The following is an 18,790-nucleotide window of genomic DNA, read 5'->3' as shown; positions in this document are numbered from 1 at the left end:
ACAAACTGCAGATGGAAAGGAATAAAATGGGGAATAGTAATGGTTGCAGTTTACACACTGGGGATGATGACAAATAAATCATGGGAGCATTAATGGAGAGGAATGTAAAATTAAATGTGGAAAAACTTTGTCCCTTAAGAAAAAGAAAGTGGAGCAATTATCCAGTCAGAGTGTCAGCTTGGATCCATGTTTAGCTAGAGGGGGAAAAAAACACAATAACAAGCTGCCCAATTAGATGAAAAAATTACTAAAACAAGTCTATTTAAAAAGACAGCTAAAATGTACTTCACACAAAATCACTCCCTTCCATACTCTGCAGTGGCAAATGTAATCCAGATACACACATTCTTTTCATCATATATCTTACATGCAACTCTTCAAGTGACCACAATTACTTTAATATCTACCACTCATCAGACTCTAACCATCCTTGAATTAATTATCATTTCTCATTTACCATTGTATTACCACACAAAGTTAACCATGTAGCAACAAATGCATGTTTTAGTCACTTCCTTACAGATAATTTCTGTTTGTCTGTTACAAATCTGACAATACAGCAATTAGATCACAGCCAAGCCGCACATACATGACAAATTCATGAAAAGAAAAATGCATCTTGACATCACTTTTGGATGCTGTGACAACGAGGCACAAACAAACTGTGGCATCAAAATGTGGGAAAATGTTAACACCTGCTAATTCTACTACCATAGGGTTCTAGCAATGGTTAGTAACAGTCAATATCTTCTGGTGACATAACATACTCAATTCTTGGTTATGGGATTTTCTTCTATGAATCAAAGATACAAAACATGGACACAGTTTTCAAACTGCCAAAAAGGGCCATAAGAATAATAACTACAAGTATCAGTTGAAGTCCTTGTCAAAAAATACTTTAAAAACCTGGAAAAAACACTATTTTACTAATAACCATGGAACAAGAACCAGTTTGGATGCTGACAGAGTTTTTCAGACGAACTGAAGGGAGGAAATTGACATGTGTATGTTTGTGGTTCTTGAGTCACCAGAAGATTCCATTGTGTGTGCAGTAGCGAAGTTCAAAACCATGTTTTTATTATAAGATATTTGGCGCACATTTTGTATGGTCACGAGAACATTGTAAAGTAGCAATCAACTGAATAATGCTGCACAGCTGTTGGGATACAAACTTCATATTTGGTATGATGGAGTTTGCTTTGTCAGGTCACTCTGATTTAGGTCTATTGTGGTTCTCCTAAGTTATTTCAGATAAAATCCAGGATGGTTCCTTCAGCAACAACAAGGCTCACCACTGTCCTATCCTCATAAACATACTTATTTATTCTGTCAGTATGCATATTTGAGCTATTTATTTTCATTGTATTATGACAACAAATACTATATCATTGTTAGATGAGCCCTGGTGAATGAATGAATAAATAAATCATTATCTGAAATTAACCAACTATGCTTGTCTGCTGTACCATTCAAATTCAAAGAACATCCAGGTCTTTCATTTCTTTGCTATGCCCTATTTATTCCCAACAAATCATGTCAGACTGCTATTAAAAACAAAATACATGCTAAAAAATTTCCACCAATCCTTTATTCCCTCTCTGTTAGACATTCTGATTAGATTCCTCTAAATATTACATTTTCAACATTGTCATTCTGCCACATTATACTTTCTACTAGGAAGAGTCAGAACCAGAAGCTGTGGCCCAGTATAGCTCTCACCACTCAGCATTACTAGTTAGCAAGGTAGGAAACAACTAAAGTGTGAGGCATGGAACAGAGATGGAGAGCACAATGGTGATGCCACAGAGTATTCTCCATCCCTCTAGGCACAGAACACATCACATAGCCACCTTCTTACGTGCACATCACTACAGTTCCTGAATCTCCTACTCGCCCTGAAAGGAGCTTCATGCGTGAATCAACAGCATCACACTCGCACTGTATATTTTGCATTCTACTTGCCAATGTGTGTTTCAATTGCCAGCCCAGTAATAGTTTTTTTTTCTTTTTACTGCTCCTATGTGAACCTGCAAAATCCAAAAAGTTATAAGGATCCACCTATGTACTGCATAATCAAATAGGACAAAAATAGCTCATTCATTTGACAAAAATTTCCTTCCTCCAACTCAATGAAACTGTCACCAGATGTAACTTTCATTCTCAACTATTAAAGAAAAGGAACTACTTTTGCAACCAAAGACTGGTTAATATTCTCCGAGTATTCCTCCTATTCACTGTCTTTAAGTTAAAGAATGAAGTCATATCTGGAGAACAGGGTTAGTGTGAAATTATTTTAAAGTTCTGTACATATACTTTAACCATTGAAATAGCAAATGGTTATGCTGTATACGCACTTTTTTGTGTACTAATCTTCGTTGTTCCTGTTTCAACCTGACAATTTCCATGAAATAGACACTATCACCTGCTAATAAAATTATATCCACATTTTTTTCCCACCTTTACCAGTCAACTGTTTTGACAGCAGTTCTGCCTCCACAAGGTAATGGCAGATGCCCATTTCACCTAGTTACATAAATATGAAACAAATCATTTGTTTTATACCTTAAACTTTCCTAAACACATGACCAAAAGATCCTTGCTCAATCTATTTTGGCATTGTGCAACCTATTGCAAAATCTATCATGCACCGAGCTTGATCATATCACAAATCTTAATGTATCGTCTCTCTTAATTCGTCTCTCATGACATGATGGATTTTAAAACAATCTCTTCTGGTACACAGAACACAACAAACTCACAGGTTTGTATAGAAAAAAATAATTTTATTTATATGGTAACTTGCAACCTGTCCCAGCTTTGGACAGGTAGCAATAAGTATCTATGGCCAGATGATTTGTGTGACAGTGGCAATTTTGTTGACAGGGTAGTGCATACAGTTATGGTTAAAAATAAGAGAACCATGTTATGTAACTGAATAGCATCACTTTCATATAAATTAAACGATTTAAGCAGCACATGATACTTGCAGGTTTACTACGTGCTGAAGGGTATGAGTGGACTGCCAACCTGCTAACATTGCAAACTGTGCATCAAAGGTGCTGTGCCTCCGTGACCACTCATTTGACAGCTGGGTGGTCATGCCAGTCTGCTGGGAGTATCTAAATGTCTACAATAATTCCTGATAGTATCCTTCACATACAGACAGAAAACGCAGCATGGGACCATAATTCGTCGTAGTTCACCCAATTTGCACCAAATATATATAAATTAAATACTAATCACACACTTTTACTTGGTCCCTCTCTGATCAGGGAAAGTCTGCTGATTTCAAGCTGCTCCGGAATGTTTATAGTCGCTGTCAACATTAGCTACATAACAGGTTAGTGCAGTGTAGTGTAGTGATAAGTAGCCATTGTGTGATTAGAGTTGATTCATGTACGACATTGTGTTTAATGATTGTACATATTATTTACATAAATGAGTGAAGAGGCTTTACTGGTACCTAGTACTTCTAGCGACTGGCCATTAGCTTTCTTGTCACTTCTGCAATGCATTAACCTTTTATATGTTTGTTTCTTTCATAAGCTGTAAGTTCGCTGCCCTAGGTGTACGATATAGGGCTTGTCCAAGCAACAAATGAGCTGCAAGCTGATGGTAAGCTTCCACTCTCAGCATGCCTCCACACAGGGGCAAATTTAAAGTGTGTGATTAGCACACAAACCTTCCTACTGAATCAACATACCTGTTAGAGAAAATGTTATCAAAATTCCTACAGCAGTTCCTCAGATTAGCCTTCATACATACGCAGAAAAGGGTGGCAGACTTAATTTATAAAATATACTGAAGAATACTGTATTTACAGGTTGTGTTTATAATTTTGTGTGGCTCATTGTCCTGGTGCAAGTCTTTCAACTGGATGCCACTTCAGTGATTTGCATCTCCCTAGCCAGTTATACAACCATGAAAAAGCTATCTAAAGTTTAAGTGGAATCCTAAACAAGTTTCATTTCTGGTAAATTTTCACATCATTGAGAAGTAATTGCTAGGTAAAAAATAAAGTCATAACCAAATCAAAATCCCTACTGTATTTCCTAAAATTAGCCAATACATACAGACAGAATGCAGCAGAGAACTTCAGTTTATACATAGAGAGAAGAGCCAGCCTGTCAAATGTTGGTGCAGAGCCTCCATAAATCATTTTTCTTTTTTTAAATAAAAAATTGCCTTGTAGGCTATACAATTTTACCCCCATAAACTTACTTCAACCTATTTTACGATCAGACTGCAACCCACTTCTTCAAATAACAACTTTATCACTGCATGATAATGTTAGCAAACAACTACATAATGCACTAGTTTCAACTTTGAACAAAACTGTTACAAGAACCACATTTACTAGTAATCAACTAACTTATCAAAATCTTTTACTATATGTAGAAATTTTAGTGTGTCATCAATTAGGCCTCATGTTCTGTAAAAAAAATTCACAATATTCATTGTGATCCCATTAGTCATTTACTCCAACTTTTACTAAAAATATCCATTTCACATGTAAACAACAAACTTCTTGAACCAGTAGTTGAACTTAATGTAAACCCACATGTGTTGCACAAAAAATTATGTTCAGTGTTTTGTGGCATTCTTTGAATTAAAGTGGAATATCTGTATTTGCCTACAGCATAATACTGTAACCCAACCTCATTTTCTTATTTTTTAGACTGAAAAGAAACCAGCTGTTCAATTGTTTTCCTAATTCCAAATAATATTCTAATTTTGACAACTGGAAGTTATGCCTTACACAACATAATACTTTTGCCATGCTGCAGAAAAGTGTATATTTTCACTTTTGTATCAGTGTCTTCTACTGTAATATCACAAGAAAAAGGGTGCAACATTGTTTAGTGAAGCAAACAATGCCTTTGGTGGTCAGTACTGCAACGAAATAAAGTTTTATGGAGTGATGAATTGTGATACATGATGTAGATCTCAGCTAAGTGTATGTATCACTCCCAGATGCATGATGAATTTTATTTACCCGAGAATGTTGCAGCAACACTGAAAATTTTTGTTAAGTTACGATAATTTGGGGATGATTTTCCTTGAATGCGCTGGGTGACTGTTCTAGGCTGATGTTGATGTTTATGAAAATATTTCAGACAATAGCATTCACACCACACTGAGATAGAATTTGAGAATCAGGCCTTCTCAGTATCAATGTGGTAAAGTTCCTGTCCCCTGCACACAGACTAACACAATTCACAGTATGTTGATAATTTTCACTTTTGGACCTTCTAATTACAGCTGAATGAAATAAGTGCTCAATTCCTAATGTTGTGAAACATAAACTCAAATGGCAATGATAAGAATAAGAACAGCACCAAAAATGGAACAAAAACACAACATTTAAAACATCATCCACGGAACCTGCCACTGAGGATACCTTGCAAAGAATAAAGGTAAAATGCATGTGGTACGAAAACTGTGTCTCATTCAGTTGCAATTAGACAGCCAAAAGTAAAAATTATCAACATACCGTAATATTACCTGCTATTGAGGACAACAGGACTACAAAACTGGAAGATGTTAACACAACGAAGTTCAATGAGAAGCCAATAGTTTTGTTAGACCTGCCTGCTCAAATTCCATCAATTTATTTGGGATGAACTAAAGCACTAATTACATGCCAACCCATTTTGCTTAAATACCAACAACTTAACACACTACAAGAAGAAAGAAACAATGCCTTCTGTGTGTCTTAAAATAGCAGGAATCCAATCCCAAGTATCACATCAGCTTCTACACCTATATTCCACAATCCACCTAATGGTGTGTGGCAGAGGGTGCTTCTAATACCACGATCTTTCTCCCGCTTTTCTCTTCTATCATGAATAGTACGTCTCTGTGTGAGTTTCTTGAAAGAAGTAAGTTTCCTGAAATGGCTGTTATTTGTTTCCACTTTTATTATTTTGTGAAGTATGCTGTTTCAGTTGAGGCAATTCTCAAATAAAATGTTTAATCTGTGACCCAATTTACTTGAAAATGGCTACACAGCTGAAATGGTATAGTACGCTAAATAACAAAATGGAAATATGTAACAGCTGTCACAGTAAGCTAATTTCTTTCAAAAACTTTATCACGGCTGTGGAATCTGTTGCAACTAAATTCTCTGCACGAGCTCATTTTGCAGTGTCTATTTTCATGTGGTGTACTTTAAACCATCTGAAAACTGATCAACATGAAAATGTACCTTATGTATGTTACTCACTATTGAGGCATTATATGGTTTTACTTCAGTTATTTTTTTTTACAACAGTTCTAAAAGTTATTTATGGAAATAAGCACTACAAAAAAGGCTCTGAGCACTATGCAACTTAACTTCTGAGGTCATCCGTCGCCTAGAACTTAGAACTAATTAAACCTAACTAACCTAAGAACATCACACACATCCATGCCCGAGGCAGGATTCGAACCTGCGACCGTAGCGGTCGCTCGGCTCCAGACTGTAGCGCCCAGAACCGCACGGCCACTCTGGCCGGCTAAGCACTACAATTATCTTGCTAATAGCAGACAGAAAATCAATTAAGCTAGGAGAAATTTATCATTGTGGATAAATTAGTTATTTCTTAACAGTTTCTCTTGTTTACTTCAAATAACAGACTACTCATATTTGTTGAGCTCTTGTTAATTATGTAATGAAAACAATCAAGTAAGAAAAATTGACCAACTTGTTCCCCAAACAACATTTATCAACACTGTGCGATTCCATTGTTTTGAGTATTGTTAGTTATAACTATTCCATAAAGGACAAAAAGTGCTTCACAAACTAAATTCTTAATCCTACAACAGAAACAAAAACTGTTTTCCAGACACTTTGGATATGTCTAGAGCAGAAGATTTCTGGTCACCTTTTCTCTCTCTTTTTTTAAACTGTGTAGACTAAAATTAAGCTTAATGTATTTGAAATTATCTTGATTATCTTACTGAAAGGAACTACATATTCATTACCAGGTGCAGAAGCAGTTCAGTTTCTAATCATAGTTTGTTACAAGAGAATAAAGTCCTTGCAATCACATCTGCAACTACGACTAGCGTGGCATGTCTTTGCATTTTACTATGATGGTTGCCTTGTTCCAAGAAAATGTTATCCCACAATAATCAAATTGATTGGATGAGCATAGCATATGCAACTCATTCTAAGTATTCCTACAACACAAATGGGTTTCAAAATAAATAAAAATTAGGGAAGGATGTAACAAGCAGACTGGACACAAGAAGACTCTAGCTGGATTTAAACAGAGAATTGATACTTCTGGTTGTTGAAGTTTAATATTATATACTAGCATTTCTTGAACTGTATTTTATGGAACCCTGGGACCAAAAGATGCCATTCAAACATTCCTCGAAACGTACATATCTTTTTTTCCAAGGAAGTAACTTACGAAACAAAAAGAAATGCCTATACAAAATTAAAAAATAGAATAAAAAGCAACCCTTGCTTCTGCTTACTAACTTGATAGCCAGCATGAATGCAACACCAACAGTGAATAAGGCTGTATTTTTCACACCAAAGTATGTTATTATCAACACAGAGAAGTCTCCAGACATAAAAGTAACACCTGCCCAATATCGTGTAGGACCCGTGAGCACACACGAGTGCCGCAACACAACATAGCATGGAACTGACTAATGTCTGGAGTAGTGCCAGAGAGAATTAACACCATGAATCCTGCAGGGCTGTCCATAAATCTGTAGAAGTACAAGGGGGTGGAGATCTCTTCTGGACAGCATGTTGCAAGGCATCCCTCATATGCCTCAAAATGTTCACGTCTGGGGAGTCTGATGGCCAGTGGAAGTGTTTAAACTCAAAAGCGTGTTCCTGGAGCAACTCTGTAGCAATTGTGGACGTGTGGGGTGTCGCACTGTTCTGATGGAATTGACCAAGTCCATTGAAATGCACAATGGACATGAATGGATGCAGGTCATCCGACAGGATGTTTACGTATGTGTCACCTGTTAAAGAGATATCTAGACGTATCAGGGGTCCCACATCACTCCAACTGCACACACCCCACACCATTACAGAGCCTCCACTAGTTTGAACAGTCCGCTGCTGATATACAGGATCCATGGCTTCATGAGGTTGTTTCCATAGCCATACATGTCCATCCGCTCGATACAATTTGAAACAAGACTCGTCCGACCATGCAACGATGTTTCCATTCATCAACAATCCAATGTCTGTGTTGATGGGCCTAGGTGAAGCATGAAGCTTTGTGGCGTGCCGTCACCAAGGGTACACGAGTGGGCCTTCTGTTCCGAAAGGCTGTATCGATGATGTTTCATTGAATGGTTCACACGCTGACACTTGTTCACGGCCCAGCACTGAAATCTGCAGCAATTTGCTGAAAGACTGCACTTCTGTCACGTTGAACGATTCTCTTCAGCCATCATTGGTCCCATTCTTGCAGGGTATTTTTCCAGCCACAGTGACATCAGAGATTTGATGTTTTACCAGATTCCTGATATTCACGGTACATTTGTGAAATAGTCGTACAGGAAAATCCCCACATCTATGCGATTTCAGTCTTTCTCGGCACATTCCACTGATGAATTCTTCTGGCGAAGATGATGGGTATGAAACTGATTGAAACGTTGCGACAAGACGACACCACCACTTGGCTGATAACCCGAGAATAACCCATTAATCCCCACATCATCGCTACCTTGGAGATGCTGTGTCCCATCGGTCGTGCGCCAACTATAACACCGCATTCAAACTCACTTAAATCTTGATAACCTGCCATTGTAGCAGCAGTAACTGATCTAACAATTGTGCCAGACACTTGTCTTATATAGGCATTGCTGACTGCAGCACCATATTCTGACTGTTTACACATTTCCGTATTTGAATATGCATGCCTATACCAGATTCTTTGGTGCTTCAGTGTAGCATGTAGTGTAGAAATAGGCAGAAAGACCCATTACTGTTTGATTACATGACTGCAGGACAGTCACTGGAAGTAGTTACTTACACAAAATGTGTAGGAATATGCATACTGAGCAATTTAAAGTGGAATGAGCACATAAAACTAATCACGGTTAAGGCGGATGCCAGACAGATTCATCAGAAGAATCCTCAGAAGATGTAGGTCACCCAGAAAAGAGGCAGCTTAAAAATCCCTCATTTGACCAATACTTTAATATTGCTTGTCAGTCTGAAATCCATATCAGACATAATTGATAGAGGAAATAAATAAGATCCAAAGATGAGCAGCACATTTCATCAAAGGTTCATTCAGTGAGCATAAATAAGTTACAGGGAACCTCAGCCAACTCCAGTGGCAGATGTTGTAATAGGTATGTCCTGCATCAAACTGTGATTTACTGTCAAAAGCTCCCAGTAAAAGATGATGTGACTTACCAAACGAAAGTGCTGGCAGGTCGATAGACACACAAACAAACACACAAAATTCAAGCTTTCGCAACCAACGGTTGCTTCGTCAGGAAAGAGGGAAGGAGAGGGGAAAATGAAAGGATGTGGGTTTTAAGGGAGAGGGTAAGGAGTCATTCCAATCCCGGGAGCGGAAAGACTTACCTTAGGGGGAAAAAAGGACAGGTATACACTTGCACACACACATATACCTATCCTTTTTTCCCCTACACAAAATCTGGACACCCCTCCCCTCCCGTACCTTTCTCGTAACTTCAAACTAATTGTATAAAACGGAACATTTGCCGGTATTAACAGTTTGTTTTAGTGTTATTATGCTATTAACAGTGTTATCAACATACAGTGATCAGCCACAACATTATAACCACCGACCTATTATTGATATAAACCCATCCAGGCAATAGCTATATCACGTGATGAGAAATGACTCAACGCGTATATGTGGACAAGAAAAAAAATTCTTCATTTTTCCCGGATCTCCCAGTTAAAAATGCATTTTTTTCCACGTGAAAACACACTTCTTACAAGGTGAAAAATACACTTTGTAGTGGACTGACAAGGCAGCCAGTCCACAGTGACGGGTAGCCGAAAGGGCACACGTACACACACGCCGACTGGCGCGAAGTCTGGAACAGGATTCGTAATGAATGTGATAAAGAAAAGAACGTAGCTACTAGAACACAACTTTTATATCGTCCTTTGGTATACAGCATTCTTGATGATACAAGTGAGACTATCTTGAGATACATGCAATGGTACAAGTGGCACCTTGCTAGGTCGTAGCCATTAACTTAGCTGAAGGCTATTCTAACTGTCTCTCGGCAAATGAGAGAAAGGCTTCGATCAGTGTAGTCGCTAACAATGTCGTCGTACAACTGGGGCGAGTGCTAGTACGTCTCTCGAGACCTGCCTCGTGGTGGCGCTCGGTCTGCGATCCTGACAGTGGCGACACGCGGGTCCGACATGTACTAATGGACCGCGGCCGATTTAAGCTACCACCTAGCAAGTGTGGTGTCTGGCGGTGACACCACACACTTTTTCCATGATATGTGACAGTATACTTTCCCTTGGAGCTGTAAAAATATCAATCCTTTGAATGGTAAATGTTTTATACACCAGTGTGGAACTTCAGGGAATGAAAAAATTCTAGGGGGACATTTGGAAAGCTCTTATGTGTAGCAACATTTACGCTGCATATTTTCATATTACAATATGCTGCACATTTTTGTATTCATGTAACAATAGTATAGATTCAAAACAGCACATTAGTTTCTGAAACATTGAAGTCGAGATTGTAATGCACTTTTGTAAGCCAATCATAGCTCATGTCACGTGATTTCACCAGCCAATGACAGCACATATTCAGAGCATAGGACACACGACATAGTCAGCCAATAGCAACATCACTGTTAAGTAGAGTGAACATAAAAATATGGAAAGTTAATGGTTTAAATTGATGCACATGGTGTAGCTACATGAAAAGTTAACCTTTCACATACAATATTGGTCTTGAGGATTAACAAGCTACAAGAAAAGCTAAGCTTTCACATATAATTATGGTCTTTCTTGCGTGTGTTACACTATAAGATACATCACACAAATGTGCCAGTAAAATTTTAAATAATGACATTAATGCCTGGTCTTCTGGGGTCAAAATTCTTCTAAGTGGCTAGTCCTCAATGTATTAAGCTTTAAATGAGAATCAAACACTCTGTGATTTAAGAAATTCATTGCACATTAACACACACAACATAATACATCTTGCGTAAAAGGAAATTTACTTTGAAACTAACGCTTTTCAAAACACCATTTGCAATATTTTCCTGTGACCTATTAGAAATAGCCTCATTTCAGCAGTTGCCAGAGAGCACCAGAAAACAGGTGGCATTGCGCGTGGGCAGCTACAATGATGTAGGAAGCCCGTATGTTTGTACATATATAGTATTAACAGAAATAAGATACTCCAAGAGCATCGGAATTTTGTACACCATACTAAAATGCATGATTTGGCTGAAAGTGCACATTCATATAACCAGATTCACCATACTAAAATGCATAATTCGGCTTAAAGTGCACATTCATACATCCAGATTCAAAATGAAGTGGGTCCCAGCCTGATATTAAGATATCATTGCTGTTTTGGGATGAAAATTTTATTTGAGTACCAGTATTGTATGATCTCATGTTTGGTTCTTTATTATGGCACAATGCCATACATTCCAGAAAATGAAAATGTGCACTTGAAATTCAGTGACCAGTTGAAACTAGCCAATAGTGCAGAATGAAACACTTCATTTCTAATAAATTGACTGTCTCTGGGGAAAGACTAATAAAAGCCACATTTATTTAGCAAACTGACAAAAATAACTTCATTGATATGCAAGGTGACTGACTGTCAAAAACATGGAAATAAAATAAAATCAGAAGACTGAAACTAACAACATATGTTAGCCTTCCATAATTATGTGAATGTATTTTAATTCACTTGATAGCTCTCGACCACAGATACCCATTTTGTTTTCATTTAATGTGAAACGTGTAAATGAAGAGGAAACAGCAAAATCACTATATGTAAACACTGCTTATGTGGAGACTAACCCCCTCCCCACCAAAACCCAGACTGCTATGCACATGCAGCAATCTGGCAGCTTGGACACGCCAGAAAAATTTTTCCAGATAGCATCTGGCTGTTTGCTGCTACTGCTGATACAGCTAACGGCCACATGTCAAGTAGCCGGAAGCGGGAGAAGGTACTGCCCGTACGCAACTCAACTGCGCATGCGTGTGATACCATGGGCAACCGCTCAGATGAACTTTACGTAAACAGTTGTGACGTCATGCTAATCGGCTGCAGTTTGTTGTCATTAAGTATTCCGTAGCCTTCATCTTAAAGCCTTTGACACACTTTGCAGTTTATCAGTTCTTACCAGTCAAAATTACCACACTTTAACTCAAGTCTAAAACAATGAAAAATTCCCGGAATTATACAAAATTCCCACCTTTCTCCAGGAAGAAAAAATTCCCGGGATTTTCCCGGATGTCCCGGAGCATATACACCCTGTGACTCCTTAGTCAGACACACAAACGGTGGGTGTAGTATCAGTTGGCATGATGTCCACGTGTAGAATGGGGAAGACACACAATCTATCCAAGTTTGACCAGGCGCAGATTGTGATGGCCTGGAGGCTCGGCACGAGCATCTCAGAAACTGCACAACTTGTCAGGTGGTTGAGGACTGCTGTGGTGAATGGCCTCAGCACATGGCAAAACCAAGGTGAAACGTGTCCATATGTCGTGGAGTTTGGCAACCACCCTTCATTAAAGATGTTGGACATCGTAGGCTGGACAGACTGGTAAAACAGGACAGCCAGCAAACTGCACTGGAGCTATCACCCCATTTTAATGCTGGGCAGAGTACAAGTGTGTCTGAACACACACTGCACCGAACACTCCTCACAATGGGCCTCATCAGCCAACAACCCATGCACGTGCCAATGTTAAGAGCACGACATCAGCAACTACGACAAGTGGGCACATGACCATCAGCACTGGACATCGGCACAGCGGCAGAGCATTGCACGGTCTGATGAATCCTGATATCTCCATATCGTGCTGATGGGAGGGTGTGACTCCATCGTCTTCCGTGGGAAGAGCTCCTCGATACCTGTACTGGCAGCAGCTCCATTACACTCTGGGGAACATTCACAGTATCGTACACTGGTTGCGGACCAAATACACTTCTTCATGACCATCATGTTTCCCAGCAGCAGTGGCATTTTGCAAAAAGATAATGTGCCACGTCACAAGGCCAGGAGTGCGATGGAGTCATTCGAAGAACACAGTGCTGGTCCCACGCTCACCAGATCTGAACCCGGTCAAACACATCTGGGAAGTGAGTGAATGTGGTGTCAGAGCTCACTGATCCTCTCCCCAGAATTTTCAGGAAATAGGTGACTTGTGTGCACAGATGGGGTATGAACTCCCCCCAGCAACCTACAACGGCCTCACTGCGCCCATACCACGAGGCGTTGCCACTGTTATCTGCGCCAAAGATGGACATACTAGCTATTAGGCAGGTGGTCATAATGTTTTGGCTGATCAGTGTAAGTAACCATTTAAACTTTACTTGGCCTTAAGTGGTAGCTGCCACTTTATTATTTTTTTTTCTTCGAACTGTTTTTGATATTTTGTTGTAAGACTCATTTAGATGACCTAAAAAAGGCACTCTTGTTGAACATTCTATTGGAGAACTTGACTATTATACTTCCCATTCAACTACTAGCTCTTCTGTGACTTAATTAAGACAGCAATCACAAGGATGCCATGAAATTACCTTAAAAGAAATTAGGCCAGTTATTGCTTCTACAAGTAATCAACCCAGAGAAGTTACTAAAAGGTTTAGGAAGTATTACAAAAGTTATATATCTTCAAGATTCATGAACAATAAGTATAATTCTGACTGCATTATTTGCCACAAATTCTCCTGAGTAGCTCATTGATTCCAGCTAAATTGTATTGTCACTTGGGATCTGTTTGTGGAGAATGTAAAGGGAAAAAATGTTGAAATCTACATTCAAAACCATAAAGAACTCTTAAAATTAACAATGTTTATGGTTCAAACCACAAAAATTGTGAATGAAAAAGCAACTAAGGCTTCTTACTTAGTGATCTGTCAAACAGCTCAATGTGGCAAGGCCTTCTCAGTTGTACAAAATCTTATTAAACACTCCACCAGGGGAATGATAATAAGATTAGCAAATTAGATATCTAACATCCTGCTTTTGCAAGACACAGTAGCTTATTGCACCACAGATTTGGCAACTTACTCTTCATCTCAAATTGTTCAAATTTTCATTGCAAATGGAGAACCCAGTGACATAGCTAGACTTGCAGCATTCATTCTGATAGTTAGGTATCAGCAAGAAAAATGTTACTGGAGGATCTTCTTTCATGCTAATATCTATTGTACCAAAATGTGCTACTGAAGTTGAAGTATTTGGTCTTGCAAATTATTTTCTCCTATAGAATAAAATACAATGGGACAGCTGCAATTGTATTTGCAATGATGGAGACCACAAATGGCAAAATTAATAGGCTGTACAGCTAATTAAAAATTGTCAAAAACTGTTGTTTTAGCTGGTAGCTACTGTATGGTCAACCTGAAGCCATTTTCTCTACAAAAAAAAAAAAAAAAAAAAAAAAAAAAAAAATTATTCCCCAGTTATAAGAATGGTACTGAAGTTACCAAAATCATAGTAGGGGAAAGCTGTCAATAACCTGGAGCTTAATTTGAACATGCCAACGGTCTTGCCACAGTGGTAACACCGGTTCCCATCTGATCACCGAAGTTAAGCACTGTCTGACTGGGCTAGCACTCGGATGGGTGACCTTCTGGTCTGCTGAGCGCAGTTGGCAAGCTGGGTGCATTCACCCCTTGTGAGGCAAACTGAGGAGCTACCTGATTGAGAAGTAGCGGATCCGGTCTCTTAAACTGACATACAGCCCGGAGAGTTGGATCCTGAGCGCATGCCCCTCCATATCCGCATCCAGTGGCGCCTGTGGGCTGAGGATGACAAGGCGGCCGGTCGGTACCGTGGGACATAAGGGTCATCTTAGAATTTGGAGTGGAACTGAGGACAACCCAGCAGCCAGCAAAAGCTCGCTTCATGCTGGGCAACGGCCATGCCTGCTTGCCAGCAACCCGTCACGTGCCATGGTTGCTGGGCATGCAGACACCAAGATGACTATGCAGGCATCAGTTAGAATCCAACATGCAGCTGAATGTGCAAGAGCCAAGGCTGGTGTGGGAGAGCAACAAACTGTAAACCCTGTGAATAAATGATTGGACTCTAATAATGTTTCAACAGCGTTGAAGATGTTTCACAAGTTCCTAACAGGTATCCTGACTTCACACACTGCCTCTGCTTGGCTCCCTGCATCCTAAAGAATATTGTGACATTTGCTAGTGAGTTACTGAACAACTGCAAAGCTAATGTTATGTTCATTCACTGAAGTGACATCAGATCCAAATGAATGGAAGTTAACTTGGGGGCAAATGTTTAACCTAGTGAATTCAGCGAAATTATCCTGTTGCTAAATGTGTAGATAAAAGAATTTATAGTTGACACTTTATCATTAAAAATTACATTTACTTTATCACAAAAAAAATTTTAAGCACTTTAGCAAATGAATTCTACCTGAAACTTCCCATAAACTTAAAGTTTCATCAATTAGATTTCAGTGTAAAACAAGTTACTTTTTATGTCACAAATTGTTAGACATCACAAAACCTTTTTATTCAGTTGACTGACATCAGAATTGAATGCAATAATTCTATTTCCAGCCTGTTAGAACTGGATAATTATTTGAAGCAGTATCTGCAAGATGACATCACCAGAGGTTGTGTTGCAACGCATACACACTGACTGGTTGGATCCAATTATGCAGCAGAGGAGGAGGAGGAAATTAGTGTTTAACGTCCCGTCGACAACGAGGTCATTTGAGACGGAGGGCAAGCTCGGGTGAGGGAAGGATGGGGAAGGAAATCGGCCGTGCCCTTTCAAAGGAACCATCCTGGCATTTGCCTGAAGCGATTTAGGGAAATCACGGAAAACCTAAATCAGGATGGCCGGAGACGGGATTGAACCGTCGTCCTCCCGAATGCGAGTCCAGTGTGCTAACCACTGCGCCACCTCGCTCGGTATATGCAGCAGAGGAACAAACATAAACACTAGAGCATGATTTGCATGTTTATTCTTACAGTCATTTGCAGTTTTTCTTGAAACTTAACTTTGTGGCATATCAGCACAGTTGTCCTTTGGGCAACTAATTTTTAAGAGCACGCAGTCCACAAGAAAAATATAATCATACCACGATCCTTTATTTTTTTTCATTTGGCTTTTCTTTAACATTGTGTTGCATATGATTTTTTTGTTTCTTACTAACTTTAGAATTACGTAGATCTCACTGATTCAGCTCTCACTTTTTATCTGTGAGCTGCTTTTGCAGTAGACTGATCACATAATCGCACAATTTTCAGTTTCTTAATTTCCAATGTGATTTTTTAATGGAATAGCTGTTACATCTGGTATTGGTTTATTCTGTATATTGTCCTCGACAAATGTTAGAATGGCATACATGCAAATTCTTATGGTTTACCAACTTTTGTGTTACAACTTCCCTTCTGTGAGTGTTTTACTGGCGATTTTATTTTCTATAGTATTTTGGATATATATTTTAGTAAGAAGGATATAAATGAGGAACAACTCTGGCTTTTTGAGACCATCTCTGCCTCGGAATTTCAACTAGGTTGCTGTCAATGATAACCATGTGTGTTTTTGTAACAAGTTCCTCCATGAAACTTAAGTCACAAACGAAACAGTTGTGAGTCAGACCTCTCTATTTATGAGGAATTGTTCTCACAGATTTTAAAAATTCTTCTTTGAGTTTTGTAGGTGTAGTAAATGTTTTGCCTTTAATTTCTCTGAAACCAGATCTGTACGCTGGAATTAAACATGAAGACTTTTTTTGCTGCTTCTCATGTTAAGCTGAGTAACTAGAAGCTGTGGATTTGAACTCTTTGATGTTCAAACACATCACCATTAGCAAATTCACAAAATAAGAGGACACAATACAATGCTTGATAAAGCAGAATTGTACTAAGCTGAGTCTCAAGTAACAGGGCTGCTAGTAGCTTGTGGGCACACCAGCTATCCTATGCTATGTGTATTAACATGAGGTAAGACAGTGTACTTCCTCTCTTCTACTCGCTATGCAATTAGAGGAACATATTATAGGAACAAATCACGGGTTCCACGATAAATGTACACATTACAAAGGAGGCTAAGAAATGCTGCTGTAGAATGATGAAGGAGGCTAACATCTCCAATCTTTCCCCAGCTTTAAGGGCAACTTAAAAAACTGTTTGTAGTTAACCCCTTATTTTAATGATAGCCAGGAAATACCATGGGCCTTATAGAGTAAGATAATATGAACTTTTGAGAGCTTTAGAAATTAATGTGGTACATAGCAATAGTCATAACTTAATGAATAATATAAAATTTTAAAATGGCACTACAAGTAGCAGTTATTTTCACTTGTATATGAAGCTCTTTCAATGATATAACCCACTAATGCTTTGAGAATCAGTCACATACTGAACATAATTCAACACCATCCAATGTACGTGCTACATGGGAAACTAGTTTGATTAATGTATTTAACTCATCACAGATATGAACAGTAATTTTTGTCATTTGATAAAAGACTATCAAAGTATGTAAAACGTAGGAGACAAGGTTACTATCAGAAACTGCAGTGCTAACAACGAAGAGTCACTTTGATAACTTTTAACCCACAGATAAACTTATGATAAAATATGGCCCCTCCAACTTTTTACATTAGCTGACAATTCAAGTTAAAATAGAAATGTCTGGTATATTTTCACAAACCAGGCACAATTTCATCACACAACCCTCGATAATCTTCATCTTGCTGTGAGTCATTGTCACTATCATCATCGGCACCATTTTCATCGTCATATACAACTTGCCATCCAGGATTCAATTCCAACCAAGTCTGTAATTGACCACCTGATGGCATCTGGTCCCCACGCAACATCTGACCTGCAAGGGAAAGATTCCACATTGAAAAGACACAAATAATGGCAGAGAGATCTAACATCTACAAAAACAAAAAAGATAAGGATAAATAGTTGTAACTGTTAGTAGAACAAGACATAGTAATGCAATTTTATAAAAAAATAACTAAAAGGCTGAGAAATCTGAATGTGTAAAATTTTTGTTAGTTTTCATCATCATTTTGTATATGTCTTCAGGTACCAACAGAATCATTATATGGAGATTTAAGTGTGAAAGAAGCATAAAGAACATGACAGCTATGCGTGTGCATGCATGTGTGTGCATGGAGGGGGGGGGGGGGGGGGGCGTGGCACGTGTGCATGTTGACGTATCATTCTTCATTATATGAGTACAGATCATGGTAACAAATGCTACATGTGTGTTCTCCAAGGAATGTCCACGTATGTAATGCTGTGATCAAGAGAGGAGTGTGAAGCTTTGTCAGACATTCATTGCAGAAGGAACTGCAGACATACAAGGCTGTACTCTGAGGACAACTATGGGCAACATTGGCAGAAAATTCAAATGCTTGCCACTGCAAAGACAGTGGACAATGCTGCTGCAGACCATGTATAAGTAGAGCCATAAGACCCAAAGCACAATGTGCTCTCTCTCTCTCTCTCTCTCTCTCTCTCTCTCTCTCTCTCTCGACTGTCCTGTCCACCAACCCATACTGATCATTGTGATCAACCAAAGGATAATTCCAACCCATCACTAGGTCTTTGCTAAACAAAATCTG

General features: G+C 38.8%; 1 protein-coding gene and 1 pseudogene across 1 annotated transcript in view; one reads left to right on the top strand and one right to left on the bottom strand.

Annotated features, from left to right (window-relative positions):
* The window catches only part of LOC126249020 (ATP-dependent helicase brm-like), a 285,958-nt gene that overhangs the window by 161,918 nt on the left and 105,250 nt on the right, over nt 1–18,790 (bottom strand). Inside the window, exon 11 of the mRNA XM_049950621.1 lies at nt 17,863–18,036. Coding sequence (XP_049806578.1) covers nt 17,863–18,036 — 174 coding nt within the window. The remainder of the gene's footprint in view (nt 1–17,862; nt 18,037–18,790) is intronic.
* Nucleotides 14,710–14,827, top strand: LOC126250353 (5S ribosomal RNA; annotated as a pseudogene).

Source organism: Schistocerca nitens, chromosome 3 (assembly GCF_023898315.1).
Source record: "Schistocerca nitens isolate TAMUIC-IGC-003100 chromosome 3, iqSchNite1.1, whole genome shotgun sequence".
In the NCBI taxonomy this organism is placed as follows: Eukaryota; Metazoa; Arthropoda; class Insecta; order Orthoptera; family Acrididae; genus Schistocerca; species Schistocerca nitens.
Note: the sequence above shows the minus strand (reverse complement) of the source record. Positions and strands in the feature narration are given on the sequence as shown.